The sequence below is a fragment of the Anabrus simplex genome, chromosome 1 (assembly GCF_040414725.1).
Source record: "Anabrus simplex isolate iqAnaSimp1 chromosome 1, ASM4041472v1, whole genome shotgun sequence".
Lineage (NCBI taxonomy): Eukaryota > Metazoa > Arthropoda > Insecta > Orthoptera > Tettigoniidae > Anabrus > Anabrus simplex.
Window position 1 is genome coordinate 1,570,992,154 of NC_090265.1, and position 22,619 is coordinate 1,571,014,772.

General features: G+C 39.1%; 1 protein-coding gene across 1 annotated transcript in view; it reads right to left on the reverse strand.

The window, feature by feature from the left end:
* Positions 1-10,059: 10,059 nt before the first annotated feature.
* The window catches only part of bora (aurora kinase A activator-like protein bora), a 321,188-nt gene continuing 308,628 nt past the window's right edge, over positions 10,060-22,619 (reverse strand). Inside the window, exon 8 of the mRNA XM_067153480.2 lies at positions 10,060-12,973. Within this exon, the coding sequence (XP_067009581.1) occupies positions 12,836-12,973 (138 nt within the window). The 3' untranslated portion in view covers positions 10,060-12,835. The remainder of the gene's footprint in view (positions 12,974-22,619) is intronic.

The following is a 22,619-nucleotide window of genomic DNA, read 5'->3' on the forward strand; positions in this document are numbered from 1 at the left end:
ATTTGATGTGAGGCATATCAGAGGATCTGAAAATGTTGTTGCGGATGGACTAAGCCGCATGTTTTCTCATGAAGTGGAGACGACTGAACTGGTAGATAGTTCTTCTCTTCCCATGTCTGTACCTTTGGGTATTAATGCTATTCTAACCGATGCCCCTATGTTATTTCAGGATATTGAAAAATATCAACGTCTTATTTGAATACTACCTTTGCTTATTTTGGTCCATGTCAATATATAGTTTCTGAGAATGCTAAGGCATTCACATCTAACTTATTCCGTAAATTTTGTTTTGACGTGTCTATCTCATACGTTCAGCTTATTACCCTCAAACGTCTCTGGCTGAGCAGGTCAATCATAATCTCCGATCGACTTTAATTGCATTCCATCATAAAGATAATTCCAGTTGGGATACTTCCCTGCATTGATTGGCTTTTGCTTTAAATTCGGCGGTTCATGAGTCACACAAGTTCACTCCAGCATTTCTCATGTTTAGGTTTGTACCTAACACACCGCTCTCTAATCTTTAGTCACTTAATGATATCTTACCAGAGACAATAGATCCCAATGATAAGAGATCTATGGAAGAAGGCTAAACACAACTTAAAGGTTTCCCATGAAAAGGTTAGAGAAAGATATGATCGTGGACGTGGGTCCACCAATTTAAGAGTCGGAGATCAAGTCATGGTTAAAAATTTTGTTCCTGCGGGCAAGATTGCCCCCAGATTTCATGGGCCATGCTTTATTTTAGATTTTCTAACACCGGTTACATTATTGGTCAGTAACCCAGCCATGGAGAGGATATTTAGGGTTCACCTCTCTCAGGTGAAACCTGTATAAATTCAGGGTTGTTTTTAATTTGCCACTAAACATTGGCAGGAGTCGAAGGTTATCTTTCTTTTTAAGAAGCGTCGTACTGCTTAAAATTTATGTAATTTAATAGGGTGGCCTTCTGCCCTCACTATAAGAAGTATGTAGTGAGATTTCTTCTGTAAAACCTTCTCCCCTGAATATTCCTGTTGTCTACTCCCAGGTGGCAATTACCTAGCTCCCGTCTCCTTCATCCACCCATTGGTGTCACACACTCACAATCTACGCTGCCTGTCCCTCTGCCTCCAACAAATAAAAATTGTACTCGCATGCTCCAGCAAAACAATCTCTGTCGCACAGATATGATTGTTTCAGTACCCCCTCAGCCGTCGGCAGCCATGCCTCAACATCTGGCGAGCGATACCAGAGTGGGGAATGTGCCCACTCCACTCTAGTGAAGACTCCTTCTGAACGGCGCGCTGGAGCTCCATCTTTCCGGCAAGGCCTGAGGTGCAGTAAATCTACCGTCAACCCATCTGGGGACTGATCATGTACATCTAATCTGCGGCGAGCATCACGATGACTACCCCTCTCACAGTAGTGGGAGAGGTGTATCTGAGGGAACTTGGGGGGTCTGGGCGACCTCACCTGGGTATCAGCAGCGACAGCAGGTTTTGCCGTCAAACTTAATCAGCATATAATTAACTTCTACAATCACAAGAAGACTTCAGATATGGTTTTCCAAATTAATTTTCTAACAAAGACATTTAGCAAGATATCTTTCATCTATAAAATTTCAATGTGAAAATTTTCTCTTTTCAAATTTCTTCTGTGTCACCCCAAGGAAGGACCTTTGGGGGGGGGAGGTCTGTACCGGGAGGTACACCTCAACTCCGCACATTCAAAAGAAGTGCCTTAAAGAACTCTACCTATCAAACAAAACGTGAAACTGCTACTGCATGACAGTGGGACATTAATCAGAAGATGTCACTACTGAATAACTGAGAAGCTTGTCATTTCTAAGTTTCCTAAACTGATTGGATTTGTTTTGTTTTGGTGTACATCAAGAAGTTCAAACTTTTCTCCATAGATGTCTCTACAAAACTGAGGTCACGCACTCTGGTGCAAAGTGGAATAATTTGTTATTGAAAGAAATTTTGTGTTTATAGGTTTTCTCAAGTAAATTAACTTTCATTTATTTTTTATATATATTTCCAGGTTTCCAACACTTCTTTCTCTTCCTGCCAGCTTTGGTGTCTGGCCAATCAAAATTTTTCTGTAATTATTTTTCAGCCTATCACAGGCTTCTTGTTGGTTTTTGGGTGTAACTTTTGATTCTGCCAATAAAATTGAGAGGGTGTGTCCACATTAGTCCAGAACCCTCTAGAACCATCCCCTCGCGTATATAAGCTGCGGTCTTTCAGGCTACCTTGTCTTTGGATCACCGAATTTCTGAGTGTGTGTGTTAAGCCAGGCAGTTCAACCGCCAAGGTAATGGCCACCTGTCTTATTTTTCTGTAACTACCTCCGCAGACTAACTTTAATAATAATGCTATTTGCTTTACGTCCCACTAACTACTTTTTCGGTCTTCGGAGAGCTGAGGTGCTGGAATTTAGTCCCGCAGGAGTTCTTTTACGTACCAGTAAATCTACCGACACGAGGCTGACGTATTTGAGCACCTTCAAATACCACCGGACTGAGCCAGGATCGAACCTGCCAAGTTGGGGTCAGAAGGCCAGCGCCTCAACCGTCTGAGCCACTCAGCCCGGCAATTTCTAACTATGTAACCTCCTGTTTTTAAAAAATGTAAACCCTCTTTTGGCTAATGTAAAATTTCATAAAATCTTAAACTGTAAATCGGGGATAGAGAGTACGTTACCCTCTCGAGTTCCCCTTTAACTTAGTTTGAGGTGACTACGATTTTGTAACCCTTTCCCTTTTCTGTAAAGTGTTAAATTTACCTCCATTCTAGTCACCTCAGTAGCTTGGGATTAGCCTCTGCATCATCGGGCAGAGAGCCCAATTAGGGTTTTTAATTTTCTAGGAGTGCAAGTGTACGCCTCCATTCATTTTGTGTTTGGGCCAGTTATTTAACCTGTTCTTCTTTCCACAAAGGCCCAGTAGTTTGGGTAATAGATACCCCTGTGTACAAATTGTAAATGTTCGGGGCCTAGAGAGGCCGGAAGGTGTTAGATGTTGTGTAATATTGCCTTGAGTAGTCAGTAAGAAATTGGGAGCGCAGTCTCCTTGGTTAATGTTGGAGAGCATGAAAGCTCTTTTCTGAGTTTGTGAATTTCCTGTAATAGTGAGGGGTGCCTCTGGAAGGCTATAGATTTGTAACCTTGGGAGCAAAGTGCTCTTGAATTTGGGAGATTTCTGTCCTTGTCTAAATAATACCACTTTTGCGAAATTGTAAATGTGTAGACTAGGGGCTTGAAGCCCAAAATTGTTAAATTCCCAATTCTGGGGTTGTCTAATTTAATATCCAAATTTGTTATTGTTATTAGACTAAGTGAAAAGTGGTTAAGTTTGTTTTTGAAAAGAAAAGTTTTAACTTAATCTTTGATATAGTAGTTAGACTCATTTAAGCCCACACCTTCTTTCACCTCTCTGCATTCCACAGATATTCCGGAACAAAAAGAATGAAAATTGCACGCGTAAAGGGAAGTGTTGTGCCATGTTACGAGTCAGTTAATAAATAGTCACCGCTTGATTGTTGACGAGGCGTATGTTTGAGTTTGCTGTGTGTTCCAGCTATCACAATGGCATACCGTAAGAGGTAAGATTCGCCTTATAATTTTATGATTTAGAAATAATTAACCTCTTGTAGGAAATCCAGAAAGTAAATTCATCAGAGTTTGAATGTAGCATGATTCCTTTTACAATTAGTAACTCATAGGTGAGTGAGATCCACATATTCCTGGCGTTGCATATTCGCAATGCTAGGCGGATCCATTGAAAATCACTTCCTTATGTACCAATTTGGTATTGAAGGGTTTGTTATTGACATAACAACCCTTCGTTGCTGTGCATGCAATCCAAACTCATATACCAGTTTTGTAATGCAGATTATTAGGCTATAATTATTATTATTATAATTATTATAAGTATTGTAGGAAATTTTATCTCATATATAGGAGGAAATCATAGTTGAATAGCGCCATTTATTCGATTCACATTTATTTCACGAGCCTGACATCATCAGAAATTCTCGAGGAGGTAGAGAAGCGAGATGAAGGAGTAGATACTATTTATATAGAACCTCCAGAGCTTACACCACTTTCGAATGAAGACTCGGCAGATGAGGACGAGGGAGGGTTTATTGACAACCTGAGTCATAGGCAGCTTGCTGGGGGAGCTGAAGTTGTTCTTTCCAACCAAGAAAGACTGGAGGAAGATTGCAATGATGAGTGTGATATTGTCCCGCCTAATTATAGTATTGCTTCTGCAGCTGCTCATTGTGTTTCTAATCGAAATCCATTCATACCTCAAGTTACACAAAACTGGACTGTAACAGACTTTTCACCACCTTCCGGTATCTTTCCTGATAGTGACTTTGCGAAGTACAGTGACTTTTCCTCTGTTGAACTATTAGAACTGTTCTTTGATGATGATTTATTTGATTACATACTGCAGGAAATATGAAATTATGCATTATTCAAGAACTGTTCAGATCCACTTGTAACCAAGAATGAACTGAAGTGCTTTTTTGGAATACTCGTAATGTCAGGTTATAATGTGCTACCTGGTGTGAGATATTACTGGGATTCGTGTGGCGATATAAAAAATATTTATATAACTAATTCAATGAGGCGGAACAGGTTTATTCAGATAATGAAATTTTTGCATTTTGCCGATAAAAATGACCTTGACCCAAATGACAAGTTGTGGAATTTGAAACCTCTTCTCAAGAAAATAAAAGAAAATTTTATGAAGCACTTCGTTCCCACCCGACAAATAAATTTTGACGAATCTATGATAGCATATTATGGAAGACGCTCATATAAACAATTCATAAGAGGCAAGCCCATCAGGTTCGGCTACAAAGCATGGTGCCTAAATACACAGGGAGGATACCTAATCAATTTTGATATATATCACGGTAAAGGTCCAGGGTCTCATTATAATATTAGTAAACACGTTGGAAAATCTGCATCTGAGATGATTCACTTGATAAATGAATTTCCCGACAATATCAAGTGGCTACGTTTTGATTTCTACTTTGACGACTTGTTTATGAGCATGAACTTGCTTTCGTATCTGAAGTCATGTGTGTACACAGGCACTGGAACTGTAAGAGAGAACAGAGTCCCAAAGGAATGCAATCTAATTTCTACAAAGGAAATAAAAGGAAAAGATAGAGGCACATACGATTATAAAGTAAGCAATGATGACTTGATAATTGCTCGCTGGCACGACAACAATGCTGTAACTGTTGCTTTTACAGTTCACCCTGTCTTCCCACTAGATCTGGTCAAGAGGTTTTCCAGGGCAGATGAGTCATCATGGTAGAAATCCCTGCACTATTTGGAATTTATAATACATTTATACGAGGAACAGATCTCATGGACGAGAACGTCAACAGATTCCGCGTGGTGATTAGGAGCAAAAAATGGTGGTGGGCAACTTTTTCCTGGATTTTAGACGTCAGCCTGCAAAATGCTTGGTACCTCAGCAACATGTCCCAGCCTAAAATGACGCAGCTCCAGTTCAAGCGGGAAGTGGTGCAATACTACATCAAATCCTACGGCACGGAGCCCAGGGGAGCGGGGCGCTCATCGCTCTCGCGCGCGGGGGAAGGTCGCATACACGAAGTTGTACGGTATGACGGGCGAGACCACCTTTTGATGTATATCCCAGACAATAAAAGAAGATGGTGTGCATATGAGAAATGCTCTAGCATAGTCCATACAGTGTATGTAAAGTGTGACGCTGGGCTCTGCATAAGTTGCTTCATTCTGTTCCACACAAAGGGACATACAGATCACTGAGCCTTCAGAGAAACCCACAGCAAAATGTCTTATTGTATATAAACTATTTTATTTTGTCTCTTAGTAAATAATCAACTCAACAATAACTTATATCTTCTTCTCCACACTCACTGTCCTCTTATTTTCATTATTTTCTCAAAGAAAACAACACATGTGTTGGTACCTTGCAGACTACTACTGAAGCACCTAAGCATATATGCAACACCCTATATTTTCGAAACTAAACATGTTTGCTTCAAAATAATGGAACTTCCTTGAATAATACCCTATCCTAAGAAGGTTTATTAAGAAAAATTGAACATTTCAAAAAATAAAAAATTCGGGCATTCGAGGGTTAAACATGCATTATTTGAAATATTCAGGTTCACCCATAATGTAATAAAGATTTCTTCCATTTTTCTAAGTATAATACTACCAGAGGTATGTAGTCAGATGGTAAAATACCGTACAATCCCGAATACCACCCGCCACCGAATAAAACCCACACCCTAAATATGAAACGGCAAAATACAAAAAAAAAAAAAAAAAAAAAATTAAAAAACTTACATACATATTTAATTTTCTTCAAATATACCACAAATATAAATTCAAACAGTTTACAATTAATAAATCATCACAAAAATCGTAAATAAAATCAGTCCAATCCTCACCGTTGTCTTCTGAAGTTTCACCACAGGAACTTCTGTCGCTGGCAGCTGGCATCATTCACAAAATTTAATAGTCGTCCTCACTACCGTCTACTGAATTTGAAATTTCACATTTCTTAAAGCTTTTGGACACTAGATCGTTGGGAATGCGCGCTCATGCGGTCTTGATCCAGCTGCAAATTAGTTCCACTTCAGGCCTCTTCACTCGTCCGGTTGGTGTTAACGCGTGATCACAACTGTTTCATTGCAGTTTTGAAAGGTCGGTTCACTCACACATCCAACGGCTGTAGAATAGAAGTGAGTCCTCCAAGAATTATCACAAGATCGTTTTTTTTTTTTCCCTCATCATATCTTTTACGGCATCAGTTGCACGTCCTCGGTAACTGTCCAACACAAGCATGTTTCGTTTTTGTAACAAAGCTCCAGGCCGACGTTGCCAAACACACTTCACCCACTCCTCAACTAATGCACTGACCATCCAGCCGGACTCATGTGTTCTAACAATAACACCGGACGGCAAGTTTCCTTTCGGAAGTGTTTTCCTTTTCAGAACCACATATGGAGGGAGTTTGGTTCTATCCGCTAATACGCACAACATTATCGTGCATCGTTGCTTTTCGTTACTACCTGTTCTGATGGTTACATTTTTAGAACCCTTCATATCCACTGTATTTTCCAATGGCATTTCAAAATAAGCAGGTGTCTGGTCAGCATTCCCAATTTGCGACAACAAATAAGAATTTTGCTTCTTCAAATTAATAATGTGATGCTGAAATGCCGTTAATTTTTCTTCATATGCCCCAGGGAGACGTTGTGAAACAGACGTACATCTCCAAATGCACAATCCCTTTCTCCAATAAAATTTTCGGATCCATCCGCGGCCTGCAGTAAAACCCTGTGTTTTGAGTTCTTTTGAGATCTCTAGTGCTTTCAACTGACACATTTCACTAGAAACACCATATCCTAACTCACGTTTCTCTATCACTAATTTGTGGAGTCGTTCTTCAATTTCCAGGAACACTGCACTCTGCCCGCAGAACGCTCTGCGATCGCAGTAACTTTTTAGAAGTTTTTCCTTCTTCTTCTTCTTCTTCTGCCAATCACGAATACACGATTCATCAATATTGTACTTTCTGCCAACGGCATGGATTTCTGTATATTTCAGCTTCGCTTACAACTTCAAGTTTCTCATGCACAGTAAATAACCGCAAATGCCATTTTGAGTCCATCGCTTACTATCCACACAGCACTTTCACGGGACAGGTAACGGAACTCGAATGTGAGCGAGGTAGACATCCATAACCAATAGCCTCGACTCTCGCAAAGTACGATATCCCACAAGATCAGCTATTCGCGCACCCAACATGCCAGCAACACTTGTGAAACAAATGAAGATCGAGCATCCACAGCAGCAGCTTTCATATTTACCGCATACTTACCCATATTCTTTGATTTACCGTATTTCATTACAATAGATTTCGCATTTACATGCCGCTGTAACTGTACTGAGAAAAACATCGATCTTGTTTTCTAGAACGCAACTAAAACTACAATAAGACCTGAATGCCCATTTACATGTGGTAAATTGAGTACAGTAACCATATTCAAATCTATTTCAATACTCCATGTAAACGTAGTAAATATTTACAAGAATGAACGGCTTGAATACGACCTGCACCCAAGATTTAGAGCCAATATTTTGGGGAAAAAATTGTGGGTGGTATTTGGGATTATACAGCAATTGGTTTCTTTCTCTTCTTCTAAAGGGTGAAATTTGGTTGTCATTAAGTTATCTTATTTGTATGTCTTCTAATTTCATTTTACAAGTTTTCTTTTTAATATGTTTAGCGATTTTGAATATTTCCCTCTCTTTGTATACTTTGTGAGGAGCATGATTTTCACTGGAGGAAAATCGCTTCGGAAAACTCGAATGGGGGTGTGTTGAAAAATACTACATTTAAAAATATCCATTTCATAAATTGAGGTGTGCAGCCAAATAAGGATCTATGTTACATCCAGCATGGTTGAAATTATTAACCTGTAAATTCTGAAAAGCCATAGCATGTCTGACATCAAGGCAAGTCTACAAGTAAGTGTTATTTGATACAACCTACTCATCTATCACAAGAATATAATAACAGAAGTTTAGGGAAGACACTACTTTTTTTTTATGGTAACATGTTACTTATTTTCTTCGTTTGATTATTAACACAGATTGTAGTTTAACCGGGAGATGTTAGAATGAGTTGATTTACAGTTTATAAGTAGATCTGTAACCATATGACGGTGCATAATATAATTTTATAGATAATAGATCTTAGATTTTTATGCAATTTATATAACCACTGAAAAAAAGAGAATTTATGCTCTCGAAACATGTATGGACGTTATGTAGTAATAAACATTTAAAATATAATTTTAATTATTGACTACGGTGATGGTATATGTATGTGTGATTTTAATCATAACAAGGTATCTATTCAAATCCCAGCTGGCCATGTGTCCTACGGTCAGTTTTGATACTTCTGGTGGTATTTGATATTAAACATGCATTGATAGCTTGGATGTTGCGGCATTGCATGAATTTTGGCAGCAGATGTGACGAGTACCTGCTGCTGCTTTCTTTTTAAAGGTGGAACTTCTGATTTGGTGAGTAGGCTGGGAATGGGGCTAATAAGGAAAGCTTGGGTTGTTGGCCTATCTCCACTATGGTACATACTAACTAAAAGATTCAGCGTAGATCCTATTGCTAAACTGTAAGCCACACTACCATAGTCGATCTGGGAAAGGACCATAACCATGTAAAAACATAGCAGCACTGCATGGTCAACCCTCCATGAAGAGCTGCTGGGAACTTAAACATGACACCATCTGAGTCTGGATGACGCAGTGTTGCTTTGCAGTCTATTGATGTATGTCTATCGACTATCGTGCATTTCAGTAACACTTGTTTGTTCCATATTTTGTCAAATTACTTGACAGAAATTGTTAATTTCCTCATCTGCTGAACCTTTGTTTGATATTAAATTACCATATTATTTAAATTTCCAGTATATGCACATACACACACACTCATTTGCAAAAAATTATACACCATGAAAGAGCCATCCCATGGGCATGAAAATGGGTACAAACACAGGACATGGTAGTATAAAGAAAACATCAAAATATTGCACCATATGATTTTCAAGGTAACAAACACTTGCAGGATGCTTTAGTATGGTGTTGGACAACCCTTACCATGGAGATAGATGGTTCTCGGGATGCTTTAGTATGGTGTTGGACAACCCTTACCATGGAGATAGATGGTTCTTGCTAAACAGGAAAGCAACTTGTAGAATGCACAAGTGTACACAAGACTCCTTCTCTTCTACCAACTAAATTTTGAACAACATGTATTACTTCTTCTGAGTGTATACAATATCAACAGTATTTTTTATCTTCTACCTTTGTTCCATAAATTTCCTTGGAGTGGCCAATCCATACTAGGCTTTCAGAGTAAACACCATATTTTGTAAACTGGACCATATATTCACTATGGGTGTAAAGTGAAAGAGCCATAGATTGCTCAACTAAAATGTTATAAAACATTTAGTGATCTGCAGTGCAGAAGTGAATTGTTTACCAGCAGTAGGCCTACTGACCAGAGGAGAACATGGCCTTCCAAAGAAAAAAAACTACTAGCTATGTCTGTCGAACCAATTTATAAAAAGACCATCTTGTAAACAAAGAATTCAGCTACATGATTTGCAAGGTAACAAACACTTGCAGGATGCATTAGTATGGTGTTGGTGTTGGACCACCCTTACCATGGATTAGATGGTTCTTGCTAAACAGGGAAACAACTTGCAGAATGCACAAGTGTACACAAGACTCCTTTTCTTCTACTAACTAAATTTTGAACAACATGTATTACTGAGTGTATACAATATCAACAGCATTCTTTATCTTCTACCTTTGTTCCATAAATTTCCTTGGAGTGGCCATTCCATACTAGGCTTTCAGAGTAAACACCATATTTTGTAAACTGGACCATATATTCACTATGGGTGTAAAGTGAAAGAGCTATAGATTGCTCAACTAAAATGTTATAAAACATTTAGTGATCTGCAGCGTAGAAGTGTACTGTTTACCAGCAGTAGGCCTACTGACCAGAGGAGAACCTGGCCTTCCAAAGTAACCAATTTATACAAATAAGATATTGTCATCTCAAAAAATGGACCATCTTGTAAACAAAAAATTCAGCTATATGATTTCAAATTCCTGAACTTCTTTTCAGTCAAGTATAACCCAACCAAGGCGAGTGGATCCACAGAAAAAATGTGAACTAGTGCTGTGATGTTGGCGCGGCGCACGGAACTACCGTATAGTCAGGTTCAACGACATAGAATAACATGGAGATGCTGAAGCGCTGCCTGGCTGAAGCTAACAGAACGATTCTCCGCCATGTTTCCAGTGATCACACAAGCTAGGGGGCGTGGCTGTCGAATGACTAAAGATGTGAAAAATGCGCATTATAGAATCAAATGGAAATTCTAAGTTCCCATGGAGGGAATTAGATTCTTTTCCACCAATAGAGCATATCAAAAATCAGATCAAAAATTAAATTTTTGATCTGATTATAGAATCAATGGAACAAAATTAAAGACCATTAGATCATAGGTCCAGTTAGATGATCTGCTTCAACACTTTTCTTTGATATGCTGCATTTGTTCGGAAAACTTCAGAACTTTGAGACTGATTTAGCTAAACCCCTGTGAATCTGTTTAACTGAAATAGCAGGCACATGATATATATGTAGTTTGAATAAAGAAGAATAAAATGGGTAGTTTTATTTCTGTCCTAACAGTCTAGTTAAGTTCTGTTATCGGCTAGTGATGGAGCGCGAAGTGAATAAAGTAATAAGAAGTACTATCACAAGCAGACTCAAAAGAATGATTTCACAATTATTACTTTAAACACGTAACCACAATCGCATACAACCCGTGCAGGGCCCGTGTTCGCGGCTATATCGCCGCTAATGGATACCTGCCTTAAGGTCTGAGTATTGTAGTCGCTCTTGGTTAATGCTCCAGTTGTTCTCCTTGGCTGACTGCACTGCGATGACATCATACTTGTTACTAGTGGTGCTGTGTTGTGCAGGACTCCACTCACCTTGGTCGGGTAATAATTATAGTTTGAAACCTTGCTCTCAATTCAATGGAAATCTTTGCTGTAATATCTCAGATTTTGGAATTATGGGAACTGCCAATCAGGACTGAAACTGATTCATGGCTGAAACAATGTTATAAGAAAGCCAAAACTGATAAAAATACAAGTGGTGGCATATAATAGCACAGTAGGGGTGAAGTGATTGCAAGGTCCTTTCGAATGGTTGAAAACAATAAACATACACATTTTCCAACAAGGCTTCATAAATCACCAAAATGTTTTTCTTAATAATACATCAACGTATCCCGCCACTATAAAATAATATGATATGATCGTATAAACCAATATGGTTTTAAACCGAACATGACAGTCGCAAAAACCTTTTGACTGTGCCTAGTAACTAAAATATTATACAAGAAGAAAGCTCCATACCTAACCATCCTTAAACAGGAAAGAGTTTGATCGTCCTGATGTACAATGGTATCAGAAGAAATTTTTATAACCTATATGTATAGTCACCAAATATTAAAGGAAAAAATATATTTCTTTAAAAACTCACAATAATTTTAATGGAAATCCAATGTATGTTGTGTTCTTCCAACCCTCCTTTTTATTGAATAAATATTACTCCTTGAATCATGAAACATATGCAAGCCTACGCGTCAGTAATTTGAAAGACGTTAATAGATTCTACACAAGACTGAAAGTTGAAAACATTATTTCAACAAATATATTGCTGGTTCGTTAGGCATTATTAAGACGATGCATTTCAGTTTTCCATTATTTGAGATAATGTAGCAAACATTTAATAAGGATAATCATTATTTCAAATTGTCTTCTCTCAGAGAAATGCTCATTTTCATATCTTTTAGCCGTGTTATTATCTGTAGTCTTTGATAATATACCTTAAATGTATCTGGATCTACCATGCACCTGTAGACCTTGCTGAAATTGGCATCTCCATCTGTATTAAAAATACTGAATAATCAACTTGAAGTTGAATTTCAAACTCATCCTCTCCAAATATCTCGTGTTAAAATAGTGATCTTACTTAACCCTCCCCTCAAATTCATGGCACGTGACATGTCTCACAATATTTGGGAATATTTAATATTTCATTCATAGGAATCATATTCATCCCACTGAAAATTGAATGATTTGCACATTTCTTGCAGAAAGGAATATATTATTTAGAACATCTCTATGATCAGTATTCCTAATGTGAGATAGGTCAAGCATCATGAGCTAATATATCCCTTGTCTATGGAAGATATGGAGTTGGTGCTCATGTTCAAGTTGTCTTCTTCATGGAATAACTTTCTTCTCCGGATGTATGACGAATTGAGGCTACTGACTTCATCTCCCTCAGACTGATCCTGAAAGAAAAAAAATTAATAAACATCCTAGAACTGTTAGAAAATATAAACTTTTAACTAAATTTCTCCTTTCCAATTTACTGTTAACAAGGTTTATTTATAGTTTGAAGAGTCAGTTATTCAGAGAAGAGACTACTTTTATGGTCTAGGGCAGAGTTTTCCAACCTTCTCCATTTCAGTGTCCCTAGAAATATTTAACTAAACCTTGGCTGCCTGGAACATAATATAATTTAGAGCAAAATATAAAATAGGTAGTATTGTATACTAAGCGAGTTAAACTGCAATTCATATATTCTTCAATAACATTTTGGAAGAGCTTTTACCCTCTTCCTCTGTGATCCACGTGACGATACCATGGCGGGGAGGCATGCGTGTCCCAATGTAGCAGATAGCCGAACTCTAGGTGCAACTATGTAGGAAGGGTATCTGTCGAGAGACCGACTAACAAAGGGTTCATCGAAGCGGGGTAACAGCCTTTCGGAAGTTGAACAAGGGTGGCAGTCTGGATGGTTAACTGACATGACCTTGTCATAATATTTAACATGGTATAGCTGTGTTAATACTGCTATATAGCTGAAAACAGTGGGGAACTACAGCCGTAACTAACTCCCGAGGATATCCAGCTCCCTCTGTATGAATGAATGAATGATGTATTGCGAAGCAATCGCCAAATCGTCAAAACTCATCATAACCCCTCAGCGGCACTGCATCTGAACTCTGCGGCAGTTGCTTTCTTAGTGAAAGTTGAATAGCTTTGCCAAACCTCGGATAACATAATCGCCATTCATATTCTCCACGTTTCTATGAGCTTCCAGAATGTTCTTCCACCCCTTCAAATGTGTGTCATTCCTCCCCACCCCACCCCTCCGCTTTGTCCTCCTCTCTCCAATACATATAAATACTGCATTATGTCTTCAGCTCGTCGAGACGTTCTTCAGCCTGTTGGAGGGAGAGAGAGAGAGAGAGAGAGAGAGAGAATGACTTCCCTGGTGCTTGTCTCCAGTATCTGTACATAATTTGTATATCAGGATTATGTCTTGGCGGGTGAAGCACGAGGTATGAATATTTTTCACGCTTTGTAATTAATCCCTATGGGGACTCCAAGTGATGATTATGATAATGGTGCTTGTTGTTTGAAGGGGCCTAACATCGAGGTTATCGGCCCCTAATGGTACGAAATGAGACGAAATGGAATGACAAATTAAAAGTCCAAAATCCTCCACTGACCAGAATTCAAAACGTGAGGATGAAGAATGAATGGATTGATGGATATGAATTTAAAACAATCAGTGGAACCAGTCCGACTCGTTGGCTGAGCGGTCAGCATACTGGCCTTCGGTTCAGAGGGTCCCGGGTTCGATTCCTGGCCGGATCGGGGATTTTAACCTTAATTGGTTAATTCCAATGGCACAGGGGCTGGGTGTATGTGTTGTCTTCATCATCATTTCATCCTCATCACGATGCGCAGGTCGCCTACGGGCATCAACTAGAAAGACATGCACCTGGCGAGCCAAACCCGTTCTGGGATATCCCGGCACTAAAAGCCATACGACATTTCATTTCAGTGGAACCGACCCGCAATGTCTCGCATTCACAGAAACCGATGTGAAACAATAGTATCACTGACCAAGGGACTGCGTCTATAGCATAATAATGAATTGATGATGCTTTTAGTCTAAATGGGTCCAAAATCCAAGTCGTCGGCCCCTCATAATGGTACTTATCGCCAGGAAAGTAGAACCATGGTATTTGTCATGTTGCGATACTAATCAAAAGTAGCGTAGACTCGCAGTATTCCACATAGTATGGTACTATTCACAGGTAATGAAATTCGCACATGGAATACAGACCTATGGTGTTTCGCACATTGCGGCGCCATTTACAGGCAATGCAAAAATATGGTGTTCATCACATACGTGTACTAACCACAGGGACCCGCACTATCCCGTGGTGTTCCTCATATAGTGGGTACTAATCATAGGCAAGCCAGAAGCATGGTGTCGCTCCCAAAGTGTTACCAATCACAGGTTCTGTAGAAGCCGGCAACGCACTCCGTTGCTACTAATCCCAAACCTATTTGGTACCTAACATAAAGGTACTACACGCAAGTAAAAGCGACCCATGGTGTTCCCTGCGTGGTGGTACTAATCACAAGTAGTTTCATGGTTCTAAAACAATCATCCTTTGGTCGCCCCTTACGACAGGCAGGGGATACTGTGGGTGTATTCTTCATCTGCATCCCCCACCCACAGGGCGTTGGACTCAAGTGATCCTATTTTTATCCACTCTGAAAGAGTGCTAATCAATAGAATTCCTTGTCGAAGGTGATATGATCATGTTCAGCAGTTGAAAGTGAAATTCCTACTATTGCCCTAATAGATTCTGGAGCTTCTATCTCCCTAATTAGTGATACCCTTATCAACAATTTAACACAGTTATATCTCAATTTGCAACTTGCACCTACAACTACTCAATGTATCCCACTCTCTAATAATACCTTAAAAATTGGAGTCATTCAGCTTACTGTTAAGCTTAACCAGTTCTCCTGGTAACATAAGTTCCAAGTTATACACAACCTTCCTTTCTCTGAATTTTTTTCATTATACTGAATTAATTTGTAACTCTGTGGCCTCTTCAATTTCTTTCAACTTTCAACCTGAAATTCACATACCATTGGTTAATAAGTTTGATTATCCAACCTCTGACCAGTATTGTAATTTGTATTAAGTTCTTTATGGTACTCTAGTATAATCAAAAGATCAATCAATTATTCACTACCTTTTCTGATGTTATTTCAACCAAATTAGGTACGGTTTGTGATTATACTGCTCATATTGATCTCTCAATACCATTCCTTTTAGCTCTCCTCTCTTATCATCTAAGTCCCCCTCGGATGCAGGTTATGAATAAACTGATGTTTATTAGATGTTATTAGATTCCACCACTGTACCTTCTAAATCTAATTACACATCTCCTACTTTCATTATGGATAAACCAGATGGATCCTCCTGTTTCTTAATTGTTTATAGAAAGGTTAATGCTAAAATTGTGTATGATTCATAACCTATTACTAAATTGCAAAATGCTTTTCATCGTTTCTCTAATGCCAAATACTTTTTCAGTTTGGATTTAAATTCTGCCTACCATCAAATCACATTAAATGACGAAAATCGAAAAGTAACAGCTTTTATTGCACTAACTGGCATATATGAATTTACAAAAGTCCCCATTGAACTAAGCCTTGGATCCTAGATCATACAATGTCTCGTAGATAATCTATTTGCTCACAGTAAATTTAGTAAATTTAAATTCATTTGTCTGTATATCATTCACCTTCTGTACGATGCAAGAGTAATGGACTAGTATCACTTGGAATTAATTCTCTAACCTATACGTAAATAATAGAAATATTGAGCTTGATTATTATTATTATTATTATTATTATTATTATTATTATTATTATTATTATTATTATTACTTGTGAGGTGTGGCTATAAAGTTTTTTACATCTTGTAGTATTAATATTTATTATTATTATTTATGTAATTGTGTACAGACTTTATTTGGTATAAATCATGATGGTATTATTTGTGGTTAAGTTATGAAACATCTGCTGTATGTTTATTAATATGAGTTTACTTAATGTAAGAACACATACTTAATAATATATAATTATTTATTACCTGTAAATATGATGTATAAATCCAGCATAATGTTGTGCAACACACTGTAATAGTCCAGAACAACACATCTTGCCACTGGAATTGTGTAGAAAATTCCTTTCATTGTAAATAAGCTATTGGAGACTCTCGAAATTATGAGAAAACATGTTGTGTCATATTCTTCTAGAAGGAATAGTGCGGTAGATTTAAGCTCTGTCTGCTTTGCCTGCTTTTTGAACTTACTGCAGTAAGTAAATGTAATTTTTGAAAATAGTCCCTTAACCCCAAAACTGTACCATATGTATATATCTTAACAATAAGTAATTTTAGAATAGTGGTATCATGTTTATTTATTGACATCCTTGTTTAATTTTAACTTCAGTAGGATTTATTCTGTACAGTCGCTATTAAGTAGGTTCTCTAGCAGCTGAAGATGACCTATTTACAGGTCGAAACAGGTACTGTCTTCTTATGTAAATAATATTGACACTATGTAAAATAAAGTATCGATTAGGTGGAGAGCTCATCCTTCATACTTTTACTGGGTTTTCAAATTGTCAACTGGTAATTTCTGAATATCATGAATTAGGTTTTGTACAGACTTTTTTCATCCACTTTACCCCATAACAGGGACATTGACCAATAATTTTAATAATAATAGTAATGTTACTTGCTTTACATCCCACTAGCTACTTTTGCGGTTTTTGGAAACACAAGGCGCCAGAATTTTGTCCCGCAGGAGTTCTTTTACAAGCCAGTAAATCTACTGACACAAGACTGACGTATTTGAACACTTTCAAACACAGTTGAACCTGACTTATACGTATATCAAGGGGAAGAGAAAAGAATACAGAGTGTTTACAAATGAATATCGGAGTTTTAACGCCTTATAATATTGAATACATTAAACTTACAGTTATACATTATATGTCAAATGAAAGAGCAACTCAAACAGTTTTGTTTATTGGCACCAGTGCGCATGTACGCGCAATGGTTTCGCCGCAATCCGCTAGACAGCGGTAGTAGCAAAGATGGCGACTAGTGAACAGAAAGCTTTTTGTGTTTTGCAGTTTGCAAATACAGAATCTGTAGTTACTGTGCAATGTGCGTTCCGCATTATGTTCGGTTGTGATCCTCCAAGTGATAATAATATTCGCAGATGGTATCATAAGTTTGAAGACACCGGTTGCCTTTGTAAAGGGAAGAGCAAGGGACGACCAAGATTAAGTGAAGAGACTGTTGAGCGAGTGAGAGAGTCATTCACTCGTAGCCCAAAGAAATCAGTCCGGAAGGCTAGTCGTGAATTACAACTTCCTGCATCGACCGTTTGGAAAGTTGTAAGAAAACGCTTACAGCTACGTCCTTACCGTTAACAGTTATTACAGGCTCTAAAGCCGGCAGACCACAGATTACGTGCCAACTTTGCAAACGACATGTTGTTACATGATTATGAGTTTATGAATCGTGTTGTTTTCAGTGATGAATCGGTCTTTCACCTTAGTGGACATGTAACCACTCATAATGTGCGCATCTGGGGCTCAGAAAATCCTCACGAGTTGGTACAAATGCAACGAGATTCCCCTAAAGTGAATGTTTTTGTGCCGTATCCCGGCGTAAGGTTTATGGGCCTTTCTTTTATGGTGAACGTACTGTAACTGGTACTTCTTACCTCGATACACTAAAGCAATGGCTCTTCCCTCAGTTGGAAGAAAATGAGAAAATGAGCCAGAGAACTTAATTTTCCATCAAGATGGTGCGCCACCTCACTGGCATAACGACGTACTACTACCGCTGTCTAGCGGATTGCGGCGAAACCATTACACGTACATGCGCACTGGTGCCAACAAACAAAACTGTTTGAGTTGCTCTTTCATTTGACATATAATGTATAACTGTAAGTTTAACGTATTCAATATTATAAGGCGTTAAAACTCCGATATTCATTTGTAAACACCCTGTACTTGTAACTCAGAATTCCTCCTCTATGAACCATGTGACCTTGCCACGGTGGGGAGGCTTGCGTGTCCCAATGACGCAGATAGTCGAGCTGCAGGTGCAACCATATTGGGTGGGTATCTGTTGAGAGACCAGACTAACGAATGGTTCATCGAAAGGGCAGTAGCAGCCTTTTGGAAGTTGCAAGGGCGGCAGTCTGGATGATTGACTGATATGGCCTTGTAATAATACTCAACATGGCTTAGCTGTGTTGACACTGCTACACGGCTGAAAGCAACGGGAAAATACAGCCGTAACTAACTCCCGAGGACATGCAGCTCTCTCTGTATGAATGATGTACTGATGATGGCTTCCTCTCAGGTAAAATATTCCGGAGGTAAACGAGTCCCCCATTCGGATCTCCGGGTGGGGACTACACGAGAGGGGGCGATCATCAGGAAGATGGATACTGACATTCTGCAAGTCGGAGCGTGGAATGTTAGTAGTTTGAATCGTTGTGGTAGGTTAGAGAATCTGAAAAGGGAGATGGATAGACTAAAATTAGATGTAGTTGGTATAAGTGAAGTACGTTGGCAGGAAGAACAGGTCAGATGACTACCGAATTAAGAACACGAAATCAAACAAGGGAAATGCAGGAGTTGGTTTAATAATGAATAAGAAAATAGGGCAGCGGGTAAGCTACTATGACCAGCATAGTGAAAGAATTATTGTTGTCAAGATAGACACCAAACCAGTGCCCACCACAATAGTGCAGGTCTATATGCCTACTAGTTCAGCAGATGACGAGGAAATTGAAAGAATATATGAAGAGATAGAACATTTAATACAATATGTAAAAGGTGACGAGAATCTAATTGTGATGGGAGACTGGAATGCAGTGGTAGGCCAAGGAGGAGAAGGTAATACAGTAGGAGAATTCGGACTGAGACAAAGGAACGAAAGATGCAGTCGGCTGGTTGAATTCCGCACTGATAATAATTTAGTCCTTGCCAATACTTGGTTCAAACGACGGCTGTATATCTGGACGAAACCTGGAGACACTGTAAGATATTAAATAGACTTCATTATAATTAGGCAGAGATTCAGAAACCAGGTGCTGGATTGCAAAACTTTCCCAGGAGCAGACGTGGACTCTGACCACAACTTGTTGGTCATGAAAAGCCATCTGAAGTTGAAGAAACTGAAGAAAGAAAAGAATGCAAAAAGATGGGATCTAGACAAGTTGAAAGAAAAGAGTGTGAGGGATTGTTTCAAGGAACATGTGGCACAAGGGCTAAATGAAAAGGCCGAAGGAAACACAATAGAGGAAGAGTTGATAGTCTAAGAAAAATGAAGTCAGTAGGGCTGCTGAAGAGATGTTAGGAAGGAAGAAAAGATCAAGTAAGAATCAGTGGATAACTCAGGAGATACTACGACCTGATTAATGAACGACGAAAATACAAGAATGCTAGAAATGAAGAGGGCAGAAAAGAATACATGCGACTAAAGAATCAAGTGGATAGAAAGTACAAAGTAGCTAAGGAAGAATGGCTGAAGGAGAAGTGCAAGGATGTCGAAGGTTGTATGGTCCCGGGAAAGGTAGATGCTGCATACAGGAAAATCAAGGAAACCTTTGAAGAAAGGAAATCTAGGTGTATGAATATTAAGAGCTCAGATGGAAAGCCACTTCTAGGGAAGGAAGACAAAGCAGAAATATGGCAAGAACATATCCAACAGTTGTATCAAGGTAAAGATGTAGATAATTTGGTTCTGGAACAAGAAGAGGCTGTTGATGCTGATGAAATGGGAGACCCAATTTTGAGGTCAGAGTTTGACAGCAGATGTGGTAGCAGGTAGGGACGCTCTTCGGAGGCAGCCCTACCCAGGGAGTGGCGCCCCTGCCTATGTGAGTCCCAGAGCACACTGACCCGGTGTGTAACATCTGGTATGGATCCCAGCTCAGGGTTACGAGTGAAGACCTCAACGGCATCTACGGCGGAGAAGGTGGACTTCGGTATGGCGGAGATGGCGGAAGGGGCATACCTGTAGCGTCTGTACTCCAGAGGAGCGGCTACGAAAGGCGTCTGTCTCCATGTTAGGGGCGGCCTAATTTTGAACCTGGCAGTAGGTATAAAATGCCTTTGGGTGTGGCGAGCCCATCGTAACAATAGCCTATATGGACAAAGCAGATATGGTGCCTCGGAAAAGGTTAGGGCGTCCCCTGCTAAAAGCGACGCGCAGCTCTTCAGGTGCTGGGGGAACTGTGAAAAATCGGCAACCAGCACCAAACGACATCAAAATTGCAACAGTTAATGTACTGACACTGACGGGAAAGACAGAAGAACTGGTTGACTTCATGATAGAAAAAGATATAGCCATACTTGGACTGTGTGAGACCAAGAAGAGGGGTACAGGGGAGATCCCTCTGAGAGAAGGATACAGGCTGTATTACAGCGGAGGACCTGAAGCAAAAAATGGAGTGGCCATCATACTTAGAAGAGAAATCCAAGAATATCTGGAATATACAAAGTACTTCAGCGATAGGATGATGATGATGATGATGATGATGAGACTCCAGTTTGAAAATGGCGTGAAAGATCTATTTCAGTTGTATGCCCCACAAACTGGTTGCATAGATGAACATCTAGAGGACTTCTTAGAGGAAGTGGAGAGACAGACAGAAGATAAGAAAGTACTATTGATGGGAGATCTAAATGCACAAGTTGGAATGGAAAGACAAGGAAAGGAAGATGTTGTAGGGCCCTTTGGATATGGAAATGTAAATCCAGAAGGCGAGTTGTTGGTGGATTTTTGTATGAGGAATCAAATGATTGTTGGAAACACCTGGTTTAGGAAGAAGAACAGTCAGAAGATTACAAGGTATGGCTGGGGAGACAGACGAACAAAGACCATGATTGATTATATAATCATAGAGAAAGAACACCGGAAGAACCTTGTAGATGTAACAGCCATGCCTGAAGAAGCCTTTGGTGGAGATCATAGAGTTGTGATAGGAAAATTGAAAGTTGGAAAGACTGAAAAACCCCAATTAAGAAGAGAGAAAAGCATACAAGAAGAATTTCAAAGGGAAATAATACCCTTGGTACCCAAGACAGAGGTGGGGAATGTTGAAGAGGAATGGAAAAGATTTAAGGAAGCACTGGTTGGATGTGCAGAAAAGGTGTGTGGTAGAACATCAGGAAATGTGAAAGACAAAGAAACACACTGGTGGAATGATAGGGTAAAGATTAAAGTGAAGGAAAAGAAAATAGCATGGAAAGCATGGAAAACATCTAAGACTGAAGAAAGTAGAAGAAAATATGTGGAGGCAAAGAATTTGGCCAAGAAAGTAGTGGAGGAAGAAAAGAGGAAAAGCTGGGCCTTATTCACACAGACATTGCGAGGTGATATGCAGGACAGCAAGAAATTACTGTATGGTATCTTAAGAAACAAAAAGAGAGATCAAGTAAACACCAGATTTGTGAAGGATGAAGGTGGCATAATTTTAACAAAGTCAGCAGAAATAAGAAATAGATGGAGAATTTTCAGAAGCTGCTGAACATAAGAACGGATGACAGTCATTCAATGGACGACCACGAAAGGCAATTAGTTGACGAAGAAATGGATAAAGAAATTACAATGAATGAAATTGAAAAGGCAGTAAGAAAGATGAAGAATGGAAAAACTGCTGGAATAGATGAAATTTCAGTGGAGATGATAAAGGCAGCTGGAGCTTTAGGCCTGCAGTGGACATATCGGGTTCTCAGGAATGTCTGGGAAAATAAGGAGGTCTCTGAGGATTGGCAAAAAGGAATAATCATCCCAATTTTCAAGAAAGGTGATAAAGTTTTGAAGAACTACAGGGGAATTACTCTAATATCCCATGTTGCTAAGATAATGGAAAGGATACTGGAAAGTAGAATAAGGTTGAGGGTTGAGAAGCAGATACAGGAAAATCAGTTTGGTTTCAGAAGTGGAAGGTCAACAATAGAGCCCATTTTCATTATGAGACAACTAATGGAAAAGCATTGGGAGTACAGGAATGATAT